Source organism: Hyperoodon ampullatus (genome assembly GCF_949752795.1).
Source record: "Hyperoodon ampullatus genome assembly, chromosome: 19".
NCBI lineage: Eukaryota > Metazoa > Chordata > Mammalia > Artiodactyla > Ziphiidae > Hyperoodon > Hyperoodon ampullatus.
The window spans coordinates 58,508,070-58,520,821 of NC_136932.1; the positions used below are offsets into that span (position 1 = coordinate 58,508,070).

Sequence of the window (12,752 nt, forward strand, 5' to 3'; positions counted from 1 at the left end):
CTGGAGGGAAGCAAAGTGGGAGAAACAGTCTAGAAGCAAAACGCGAACTTACCCGGCAACCCGGCCTCCGTAGCCCCGCTACAGACGCCGCCACCTGAGGAGCCCCGTAGCCAAGGCAGCGGCAGGCTCAACCCAGAGATCGCGAGACAGAGCAGGCATCGCGAGAACTCGCCTCTGGCCTCTCACAGGCGGGCGTTCTTTCCGGGTGCCATGGGAGGGCTCTGGGGTACGGGATGGGCGCGTGTGGCTTTCTGCGGGTGGCCCTGGAACCACCCTGGAAACTCGACCAGGGCTGCGGAGAGGGTAGAGTCTTGTCTCAGGTCGGGGAGGAGCGGGACAGGGGGTGCTGAGAGGGAGCTGAGAAGGCTCGGCACATGGAGGCGCCCGAGCTTGGCGGTGCAGCCGCCGCGGCGGCCGAAGAGCACGAACCCCTTCACGCGCGCACAGCAGGAGGATTGGCGGCGGCGGAACAAGACCGTCCTCACGTATGTGGCCGCGGCGGCCGTGGGCATGCTGGGGGCGTCCTACGCCGCCGTGCCCCTTTACCGGCTCTACTGCCAGGTAGGGCTGGCGCTGCCCTTTGGGCGGCCCGTCTGGAGGGGCGGGGGTGCGGGCAGTTCCCTAGACAGCGATGCTCCACGGTGCCGTGTCGGAGGGATGTCCGAGATTATCTACCAAAGAAAATCACTTTCTAAGGAAACAGGCCCTAGAAAGTGACTTACTTGCCCAAGGTCACCAAGAAAGTGACAAGGCTACCGGTAGAACCCGAGTTCTTACAGTGATTGTGCCTATACTCCACTGCCTAGTGAAATTCCCCTATCTCAGCTACACCACAGGAAAGGTCTGCAACCTGTACTACGGTATCCAGCGATCTGCCTTACCCTCCTGCTGTTCACACACGAGCCCGCTTTTAAAATGTAATTTATGTTCATACATTAATTCTGTGAACCACAGAAACCATGGTTTCTGTGCAAAGGTTAACCCTGGAAATGGGAGTGTGCTTGCTACTTGTAGTTAAACTGGGAGTAGCTTTTTATGTATACAAACTAGCATGAATTAGGACTTCGAGGCTTTTCCCCCTTGTTAATATGTAACTGTAATGTCCTTACCCAGGGCTCCCTTTTAGATCAGAAACTCTAGTGCAATGGTTCGCAAAGTGCAGACCCCAGGACTAGCAGCAGCATCATTACCTGGGAGGGGAACTTGAGCACAGATTGTTGAGTCCGACTGCAGAACTGATGAATCAGAAACTCTGGGGGCAGGACCCAGCAGTCTGTATTTAATACGTTCCCTAGCAGATTTTGATGCAGGCTGACGTTTGAGAACAGCGGGCAAAGGCAGAGTTCACCTGTTTCATATATATTCTCCTAAGTTCTTAGGCAGTAGTTTGCTGCTTTGTCTGGGCATTAGGATCACCCATGGGGCTTCTTAAACAAACATGTCAGGGCTCCTGTACCCCAGAGATCCTGATTAGGAGACGTGGGTAGGGGTCAGGAATTTATGTTTTAAAAACATGCCATAAATGAGAGCTATACATTGGGTTCATTCAGTGAGTGAGTGATAGTGGTTCCCAAACTTTGTTGTACATCGGAATCACCTGGAGAGCTTTTCAAAATCCTGACACCCAGGTCACATCCCTAACCAATTAAATCAGCAGGTCTTGGAGTGGGAGTCAGGAAGTAGTAATTTTTTAAAGATTCCAATGCTCAGAAGAGTTTGGGAATCACTGGTTAACTGCTCTTTCCTGCCACTATTGTTAATGCCTGGCTTACTTCTCCTGTCCTTATGAAGATTCACTTCTGCCTTTATTTTCGATAATGACTGAAACAGCAGAAATCTGAAGGACTTTTCAGTCTCTTAATAGCAGCATCTATGTAGGAAAGTGCAGTAGCTTGATTTCTGGAGGATGAGTGTAGAATGTGAATTAATTTTTATCAGAGGCCAGCCTGGACCAAGCATGAATCCCAGAACTACCAGTTGATTAAGTCGTAAGCAGACCTGAATCTAAAACAGCAAGTGTAAATCACCCCAAACCACCGGTGAGTAGGCAGGGGAAGGTGGGTGGTTGATTTTATTCTTCAGGCAATATTTAACAATGTCTGAAGACATTTTAGGTTTTCACAAGCTGGGAAGTGAGGGGGGAGGGTGCTACTGGTATCTAGTGGGTAGAGGCTAAGGGATGCTGCTAAACATCCAACACTGCAGAGGGCAGATCCATTCCCCCACCCCCACCAAAAAAACGGAAAAAAAAATCAAAGAATTCTCCTCTCCAAAATGTCCTTAGTTCCAAGATTGAGAAACCCTGCTCCAAACTGAAGTGAATGACAATATTTCATGCACCTGGGTGAAAGTGCAGGGCAGGAAAGTAAAAACAATTGTAATTTGTAATCCTAAACTTAAATCACAGTTGGATGTTTACTAGTGACGTTTCCAAAAGAGCATCTCTTTTATTTTTGGAATCACGGAACTTTAGAGCCAAAAAATTAGGGATCGGGCTTCCCTGGTGGCGCAGTGGTTGAGAGTTCGCCGGCCGATGCAGGGGACACGGGTTCGTGCCCCGGTCCGGGAAGATCCCACATGCCACGGAGCAGCTGGGTCCGTGAGCCATGGCCGCTGAGCCCGCGCGTCGGGAGCCTGTGCTCCGCAACGGGAGAGGCCACAACAGTGCGAGGCCCAAGTACTGCAAAAAAAAAAAAAAAAAATTAGGGATCATATAAACCACTTCATACACTGAGCTCATTTTATGAGTATGGAAAGTGTAGCCCAAAGAAGTAAGACTTAGTGAGTTTTTAGAGCTAGTGACAGAAGTAAACTGGAGCACAGGACATTTTCTTTTCAGTGCCTTTTTCTATTATTTAATTTCTCAAAGCATCACATTTACTAATTTGAAGAATCTGTATTCAAAGACTGCCTGTCAGAAAGAAGACGTTCAGGAATCTTTATTTAAGTGACTCAAGTTCTTCAGGAAAACATCTTAAAACTTAGCCCTCTTGAGCAGAAGTATATATTAAGCAAGAGTAAATAAAGGCTTGCCCTCTGATGTATCTTGTAGGGTTATAATGTAACTTCATATTGCATGGCAGCTGAGTGAAGCTGGTTGACTTGTGTAACAAGCTAAGATGGTAATACTATATTTTGCTGGGAGTCTTCTCTAGCCTCAAATTTGGTATTTTTTCCCTAGTATAGTAACAGATTAATTATCCGGAGACCAGAATTCTGGCAACCTCAAGCATCGGAAGAATGATTTTTTTTAAGCTTCTCTGATAAGGAAATAATTAATGGCAATGAAGATAGACAAGAAGTATCACAGATTATCCTGATGCCTTATGATTAGTTGATTCAGTGGCCAAAGAGATCAGGTTCTCTGATTAACTGGTAATATATATATATAAAAGCTGTACTATACAAAAAAATACAGAAAAAAATTTACAAAAATATTTACCAACATGGAAAAATACTTATGATGCTTGAGGAAAGCAGACTACAGAAGTGAAGCTGCAAACTAATCTGTGCTCTATAAGTTATGATATGAAAAAGGACCAGACAGGGATGTGGAAAATGGAATTATTTAAATAGTTTATTGAAATGACAGCATTGTAGGTAAATTTTATTTCTAATAATAATAGTTGATAGAAATATTAACAATAAGGGGATATATGTAAAATGAAAAGTTCAGCTAAAAATTCTGAGCTCTATTATCAGTGGAGAGTCTGCTCTTTCAAATGATTCATTTTTGACCATGCCATATAACCAAGTGATTACTGAATAATATGACTTTAACCAATATAGGCCCTTGACATCCAAAAAGTGGTAAAACCATTGGCACATTCATAGGAAACGGCCATTGATAGTATATAAACCTTGCTGCTACTGGATTATTAAAGTTAAATAGTTTTTAAAATTTTGTTTCATCTAGTAACTAGGTCATCAGCACCTAAAACTACTGTATTATTGTTTAGCATATTATATTGTACCTTGTCTTTTCCTAGGCTACTGGACTTGGAGGATCGGCAGTAGCAGGTCATGCATCAGACCAGATTGAAAACATGGTACCTGTTAAGGATCGCATCATTAAAGTTACCTTTAATGCAGATGTGCATGCAAGTCTCCAGTGGAACTTTAGACCTCAGCAAACAGAAATATATGTAAGTGATTAAAGCAGTTTTTAAAAGATTGCTTTTTTCAATGTAAAAATCCTTTCTTTCATCACTTACTGTTTCACAGTTTAGGAAACATTCATCTAAACTTAATTTCAAAATACTGACAGATTCCATTACTGTAATCCTTTTATTCCTGCAGACTACTTTTTGACAGTGCCCTATATTCTGACCTAATGTACAGGATATACTTTTAACTTTTAAGTTACATGGCATTATAATAAAAGTCAGTTTGGAACTATGGAAAATGTCATGGTTTTATTAGAATCATATTAAGAATTCACTAAGAAGTTCTCTGGTCACTAATCTTGAGAGTAGGAGCAGCTGTCATGCTTTATAGTTGACTTTACCTTAGGTATAGATGATACAAGAAAAATGTTGAAAATCATTGGTTACAATGGAAAGTAGTTTACTGATTTACATCAGAAGTATCCCTGTCCCTTAAAAAAAAAATTTAAGGATCTTTGAAGTAATCATGCTAAATAGTCCTGTTCTATTTCAGAAAGATTATACACCTTAAAAGTTTCCTAAAATTGTGATTAGAGGATTTAACTGAAATTATCTCATGAACTGAATAGCCAGAAAAGCTTAATTGTAACTCTTATTGGAAAACCCTATTACTATTAGTGCTTCCCCAGGTTAGTAAGCTTCATTGAATCTCTTAAGTGATTTGAGGGTGTTATAGGTTATGGTTCTTTCTGTTTTGTTTTGTTTTTTTAATTTATTTATTTATTTTTGGCTGCGTTGGGTCTTCATTGCTGCATGCGGGCTTTCTCTAGTTGTGGCGAGCGGGGGCTACTCTTCACTGCAGTGCGCGGGCTTCTCATCGTGGTGGCTTCTCTCGTTGCGGAGCACGGGCTCTAGGCACGCGGGCTTCAGTAGTTGTGGCATGCTGGCTTAGTTGCTCCGCAGCATGTGGGATCTTCCCGAACCAGAGCTTGAACCCGTGTCCCCTGCATCGGCAGGCGGATTCTTAACCACTGCGCCACCAGGGAAGCCCTAGATTATGGTTCTGAATATTAGTTGCAATCACACAGTAGTATACGGTGGTGTTAGTTGCTAAATTGGTACATGCGACAGAGCGTCCTTTGGACGTTGACTTTTTTTAAAATTATGTCTCATTTTACGTTGACTTCTTTAAAGCCTTGCAATTTATTTTATCCGTTATTTTCTCTCAAAAAAAAAAAAGTATTAGTGCTTTTTGGTTAAATAAAAGTTCTACTCAGTTAGTTTTACTCTGGTTTACGTTTAATTTACTCTGGTTGTAAACTAAGTTTAAGGTTGGTAACCTTTTTTAAAAAGAATCTTTAGTCAATTGTATAATATTCAGGGATAAGTGTTAAGAAGTTAGGCTTGGCTTGTTCTTGGACACATTTTATTTTCTTACATCTTTATTGAAGTATAATTGCTTTACAATGTTCTGTTAGTTTCTGCTGTACAACAAAGTGAATCAGCTATATGTATATACATATCCCCTCCGTTTTGAGCCTCCCTCCCACCCTCCGTATCCCACCCCTCTAGGTCATCACAAAGCATGGAGCTGATCTCCCTGTGCTATGCAGCAGCTTCCCACTAGCTATCTGTTTTACATTTGGTAGTGTATATATGTCAGTGCTGCTCTCTCATTTCATCCCAGCTTACCCTTCCCCCTCCCCGTGTCCCTAAGTCCATTCTCTATGTCTGCGTCTTTATTCCTGTCCTGCCCCTAGGTTCTTCAGAACCTTTTTTTTTTCTACATTCTATATATGTTAGCATACGGTATTTGTTTTTCTCTTTCTGACTTACTTCACTCTGTATGACAGACTCTAGGTCCATCCACCTCACTACAAATAACTCAATTTTGTTTCTTTTTATGGCGGAGCAATATTCCATTGTATATATGTGCCACATCTTCTTTATCCATTCATCTGATGATGGACACTTAGGTTGCTTCCATGTCCTGGCTATTGTAAATAGTGTTGCAGTGAACATTGTGGTTCATGACTCTTTTTGAATTATGGTTTTCTCAGGGTATATGCCCAGTAGTGGGATTGCTGGGTCATATGATAGTTCTATTTTTAGTTTTTTAAGGAACCTCCATACTGTTCTCCATAGTGGCTGTATCAATTTACATTCCCACCAACAGTGCAGGAGGGTTCCCTTTTCTCCACATCCTCTCCAGCATTTATTGTTTCTATATTTTTTGATGATGGCCATTCTGACTGGTGTGATGTGATACCTCACTGTGGTTTTGATTTGCATTTCTCTAATGATTAGTGATATTGAGCGTTCTTTCATGTGTTTGTTGGCAACCTGTATGTCTTCTTTGGAGCAATGTCTATTTAGGTCTTCCACCCATTTTTGGATTGGGTTGTTTGTTTTTTTTCATATTGAGCTGCATGAGCTGCTTGTGTATTTTTGGAGCTTAATCCTTTGTCAGTTGCTTCATTTGCAAATATTTTCTCCCATTCTGAGGGTTGTCTTTTCATCTTGTTTATGTTTTCCTTTGCTGTGCAAAAGCTTTTAAGTTTCATTACGTCCCATTTGTTTATTTTTGTTTTTATTTCCATTTCTCTAGGAGGTGGGTCAAAAAGGATCTTGCTGTGATTTACATCATAGAGTGTTCTCCCTATGTTTCCCTTTAAGAGTTTTCTAGTGTCTGGCCTTACATTTAGGTCTTTAATCCATTTTGAGTTTATTTTTGTGTATGGTGTTAGGGAGTGTTCTAATTTCATTCTTTTACATGTAGCTGTCCTGTTTTCCCAGAACCACTTATTGAAGAGGCTGTCCTTTCTCCATTGCATTTTCTTGCCTCCTTTGTTGGATACATTTTAAATAACTTCATCTGCAGATTATTGCTTGAAGACTTCAGACATACAAGAGGACAATCCATAACTAAGTATGCATAAGAGAACATTGGTTCTCCACTGACATATGCAAGTAACATTTGAAAATCAAATGTTCTTGGGTAGTATTCACAATTTATTTTGCTGACCCTTAACATTAGTTTAAATGAGGTATTATGGTCTGAAATGATAATAATGACTAATTTAGGAGGGAAAGAAGGAGCCATGTGAGATTTAAGGATAATGTATATTTTCCTTAAAACAGGTAGTGCCAGGGGAGACTGCACTGGCGTTTTATAAAGCTAAGAATCCTACTGACAAACCAGTAATTGGAATTTCTACATACAATGTTGTACCATTTGAAGCTGGACAGTATTTCAATAAAATACAGGTATAACTAAATGCAGACATTACAGAATGTGATAAGGTACATGAAATTGTTTGATACTAAATCTATTTCAGTGTTTTTTTAGTAGGTACTAATTTTTTAAAGTTCATTTCTTCTAAACTTCAAACTTTTTTTCATTGCTTATAACAGCTATGCAGAGGTTGAGAGTCAAACCATATAGATATCTGCTTTTTTAAGATTAGAAGAATTTGCTGATTCTCAATCCTTAAAGCAAGACTCAATCTGAGATAAAAGATGCTGTTATTCTGTCACAGAATTTAAAGATTATAATTAACAGTATGCTTATTAAAGCCAATAAATGAAGCATTAGTTTCTATTATAGGTAATAGAATAGAAATATTAATTAATGAATACCTTTCTATAACTTCTAGTGCTTCTGTTTTGAAGAACAAAGGCTTAATCCACAAGAGGAAGTAGATATGCCGGTATTTTTCTACATTGATCCTGAATTTGCTGAAGATCCAAGAATGGGGAATGTTGATCTCATCACTCTTTCTTATACTTTTTTTGAAGCAAAGGAGGGGCATAAGTTGCCAGTCCCAGGCTATAATTGAAGTCAGAACTAAGTCCTCCTTCAAATTTGTGATTTTTGAAAAATCATGTATCTTCTCAGAGGAGAAATATTTACAATAATGTGAAGCCTTCTATTTTAAATTTTATATACTTATGGTTCTTTTTTCCCAACTAATTTACCCTACTTAGAATGTGTAACTGTTCAAAACCATACTTAGAGTTTAAGTAGTATTAGAAGAAACTGCTTTGTTTCTTAAATATGTTGGCATGGACTTGATGGTTCAGCTTAATTCACTGGTCCCCTTTCAAATTATGAGCACTTCATACTTGTAGCAATGAATTTTTATTATTATTTCTAGAATAGTTGGTTACTGCTTTCATTATGAACAGTCACTATTTTAAAAGCTCAAAATGGAAGAGGAATCACTAAGCCCTAACAGCTTGCCTAAAGATTACATTCTGATTTCAAATTTGACTATTTTTCCTTTAAGATCTAGGGCTATTTTACATTCAGAGTACTAAACAAGTACTTTGAAATTTCAGTACCATGAAATTTAAATAAAATGCATAAGTATATCTAGTAGGTTTCTAGCATTTCTTGTGATAGTTCCAAGTCTCCAAATTTTAAAATGTAAGTGGGATTGTGAAGATTTACTGACAGCAGAGTTCTTCTGAAAAAAGATGTATTGAACTGTTTTAATAGTAATTTATTTGTCATTGAAATTTATGACAAACCAATGTACAATTTATTCTGAATGTTTTCCAGTAGTCTTTTTTTCCAAAAAGAAAAAAAAAGAGCATTTAGTTTTATAAAGAATTATATTTAAAGGCAAACAGTGTAGAATCCAGTAACCTCTTGAGGGTACCTGAAATATTAAACTACAATCATCAAGGCTTTTACAATTCATAATCCTAAACAAGAGTATTATTTATAAAGAAGTGCAAATTGACTTTTACATTCAACTTTAGTTAAATGAAGGCACTCAGTATTCTTCCAGAATAATAATAGTTCTTCACATTTCATGGTTTCATCTGTTAACAATTATTTTGTAATGAAACAGTCTTCATCTACTCTTATCCCAGCTCTTGTGATGATTTCTAAATGTAGGAAGGTCTGAAACATAAGGTGCTACACTTAATCTGGTTGGCCTTAGTACCATGAATTTTTCTTCTGCTGAAGTTTTAAGTGAATATATGTTACAACCAAGTTCTTTTGAGATAAAGCTTGAGCTGCTGTCAGGAACCATAAATGTTACTCTGGAACTCTTACTCTTCTGTTTAAACCTCATTACTGCAGAGGAGAAATGTTCCACTGTGGCTTTGATGTTCTGGAAGGTCTTAACTTCTGGGTCTCAAAGCTGGACAGGGTCTACCTTGAGGAGAATTGGCACCCATATGCTGCTAGTGAGCTGGTTATCCACTTCCACCTGGAATAAAAAGAAGAGTCAACCATCTCCATCTTTTCCTCTTTCCCCATTCCTTGTAACTAGAGAGGCACAGTCTAGTAGAGGAAAGGTGGGAATGTACTACTTCCATGGGGGAGGGTGTGGAGGGAATAAATAAGGTTAACAGGTTACTGGGGGCTGTGTGCATTTATTAGTAAATAAATGGAATGATTAGTAAAGCAATAGAATCCAGACCAATCTAGACTAACAATGAATGGCTTCTACCAGTCCCAGCTAACAGGTATTAACTGCACATAAAAGACACATCTGATTCTAGTGCTAAGAAGTTTTTATTGATCATCTGTTTTTGTTAGCATTAACATTTCTATACCATAAGCCTACTTCTGCATTCCCAAGATTTATAATTTTTAGCTAACATGGTCACAAAGAATGTATTTCATTAGTGAACAATAGTTCATTACAATTTGAGTGACTCAGAGCAACTTGTGTAATAATATCTCACTCATCAGAATGTCAGACTGTGATGGCCCTTACAAAATGTAAATAATAAATGTAGAAAGTGACAGTTACACTGAAATCATGTGGAATGTAAGTTGTGGAAGTTGAAGCCTTTACCTCAAGAGTCACTGTGACTTTGAGCTCCTTTGTGGTGGTGAACATCAATGTCTTCATAAATAGCTCTGAAACAAACAAGCCATAATGGCAAAAGGGTTATATATCAATTTCAATGTACTATTTTGGCTTTTAGCTGCCAACAACTTAACTAAAAATCTGGTGCTATTTTAGGTGTTCAGGAAGTCAGGCTATATCAGTAAATAAAAACATAGGTCTCTGTCCTGAAGCTTACATTATAACTTTCTTAGATCCTAATGCTGCTATCCCTGTATATCTTATAAATATGTATCTTATGTAACCATTTTACTTGTAATTTAATGAGAAATATGGCTCAAAATTTGGACAGTTTGCTTCCTGATTTAAAAAAAAGCAAAAATTGTTCAGCTTTCCCTGGCTTTATAAAAAAACATTAAAAATTAATATTCTAGCTTATTTAACATATGTTATTACAGTCCAAACTCCTGAGCTACCTTTAGCATATAACTGTCACCTTTGTGCTTTGTATATAGTCATTTTTCTATGACAGCCTTTGTTCAATTCTTTATATTTGTCTTACATATGTCTGTAGATAGAATATATCTATACCTAGAAATATGACATTAATATATACAGTATAACAACACATGGCTAAGGAAAAAAAATCTCATAAAAATCACAGCACATTGAAGGCATGATCCCTAACCTCAAGAAGCCCCAGGGTGGTCCAGAAATTTTAATGTTTTTCTAATAGGTTTTGTCTCTTGTTTTCCACAAAAGTATTTCAACCTCCTTCACTCTGTTCAAATCTCTGATGCCCCTCCTCTCAGTCAGAAACCTCACATTTTAGTCAATTAAATGTCTGGATATGGAAACGACCTCATGCTTCCATCACCAAATCTTCAAGTCTGTTTTTATCTGCACCATCATCTACTTCTATGACCCTATCTGTCTACCCCTAGCTTCTCAAACACCTCACTCATTTAGGTATCTCCCTTCCTAGATCTTCAGCCTCTCATTCTCTACTAAATCCTAACCCTTAGGATTCACAGATATTCCAGCATCTCCCATTTTATAAAATAATACAGTCCTTTATCCCATGTCTACATAATCACCTCAGTAATCCTCTAGCTCCCGGGCCACTTTCCACAATCCCTTCATGTTTAAGTTTCTATGTAAGTTACCTGGGCACTCTTGTCTACTTCATCTCTTACTTTTTTTTTGTTTGTTTGTTATTTTTATTTTTTTATTAGTTTCTGCTTTATAACAAAGTGAATCAGTCATACATATACATCTGTTCCCACATCCCTTCCCTCATGCATCTCCCTCCCTCCCACCCTCCCTATCCCACCCCTCCAGGAGGTCACAAAGCATCTCTTACTTTTTAATGCACTGAAATTTGGTTCTGTCCCCATCAGTTTACCAAAATGCTTCTACTAAAATCACCAATGATTTCCTGTTACTTAGTCCATTATTGAGTGTTTGTCTTCAGCAATGTTTACCACAGTTGTGTACTCCCTCCTTTTTGTTTCCAAACTGCAATTTCCACATCTGCTAATAGGTTGTTCCCCGTTGCTCTCTGCTCTTGGCTTTTCCATTTTCTTGAATGTGCCCAAGCTCTCTCCCCACAGGGTCTTTGTATAAGTTGTTACCTGGGCCTGCAACACTGATTCCCAAACTTGTCACACTAAAAACTGCAGGTCTTAACCTTAACGTCACTTCTCAGGCTTTCTCTACCCTCATTTAAATCAGTTCTTTCTGTTATACACTGTCAAGTCGATATCTTTCATACCATTAACACAAACTGTAAATACATGTTTGCCTGCTGATTTAATTTCTGCATCCATACTAGATTTACCCTCCGTGAGTTTTAACATGAAAAATTAGGCAGCAATCAGTTTCCCTTGCACATAGACAGTGCTCAGTCGTTTGTCAAATGAATGAATCATGTGTATGTGTATGTATATGTATATTCATAAGTACTATACTCTATGTTCTGCTGGAGTAGAAATTCTTAACCTGGGGTTCATGGACAACTAGTGATGTGAATATCCCAGAATTTTTCTGGAAGATTTTGTGCTTTTCCTTAGGCAGAAGTTTCCTGGATTTCATGGAATGTTCAAAGAAATTGAGACACCCTACCCTCCTGAAAGTAAGAACTGTAGTGGTAGGGAATTCCAGCGTCTTACTATCTCTGTTACCTTTAATATCTATTGCACCAGCACGTCTACTTACAACAATCTCATAATTAACTAAAATATAATAATATACTTTTCTGCTTCCTATTTGTCTGGAGAAACTGATAAAAACATCCGGTTTCCAGACAGCATACCTAGTTTAACCAGTTTCTAATTCCTTAAACCACTAATATATTCAGTGATACTTTATCAAGCAGAATGACCTAGGAAAGTTTCACAATCTTGTTAGGAAAAAATATTTAATTAATTCCTAAGCCTATTAAAATTCATTCATAAATCATTCCAAAATAGATCACTACATTGAGGGTTTAAACCAGGGTCAAAACCTCAAATGCCTACACATGCCAGGCAGGTCAGATGAAGGTATGCAGTGGGCCAGGTGGGGCCTGGTGGACTGCAGAAGCTGTCTCATCTTAAAGAGGCAGCTACTATGCAGCCCCAAGCTATAGCTAATGCGTAAAAATGCTGTTGTACTGAAAAGAATCCGGAGGTCCAGATATTTTTGGAAATATCCTACTTTTTAACTGTTGGCAGTTAGTGTTGAAATGCATATTTAAAATTCACACAGGTCAAACAAAACACAGCTGCAGGCAAGATAACAGCCTGCAGGCTGCTAGTTTCTAAACAGTGATTTCCATAAACCTGCTTTAATC

At 38.6% G+C, this 12,752-nt stretch overlaps 1 protein-coding gene across 1 annotated transcript; it reads left to right on the forward strand.

The window, feature by feature from the left end:
- Nucleotides 1-210: 210 nt before the first annotated feature.
- On the forward strand, nucleotides 211-8,463 carry COX11 (cytochrome c oxidase copper chaperone COX11; the record flags this gene model as incomplete). The annotated part of the gene is made up of 4 exons (XM_079725407.1): nucleotides 211-561; nucleotides 3,990-4,145; nucleotides 7,248-7,373; nucleotides 7,763-8,463. 4 exons carry the CDS (start codon nucleotides 211-213, stop codon nucleotides 7,943-7,945), a joined length of 816 nt encoding a protein of 271 aa, XP_079581533.1. The 3' UTR covers nucleotides 7,946-8,463.
- Nucleotides 8,464-12,752: the final 4,289 nt, after the last annotated feature.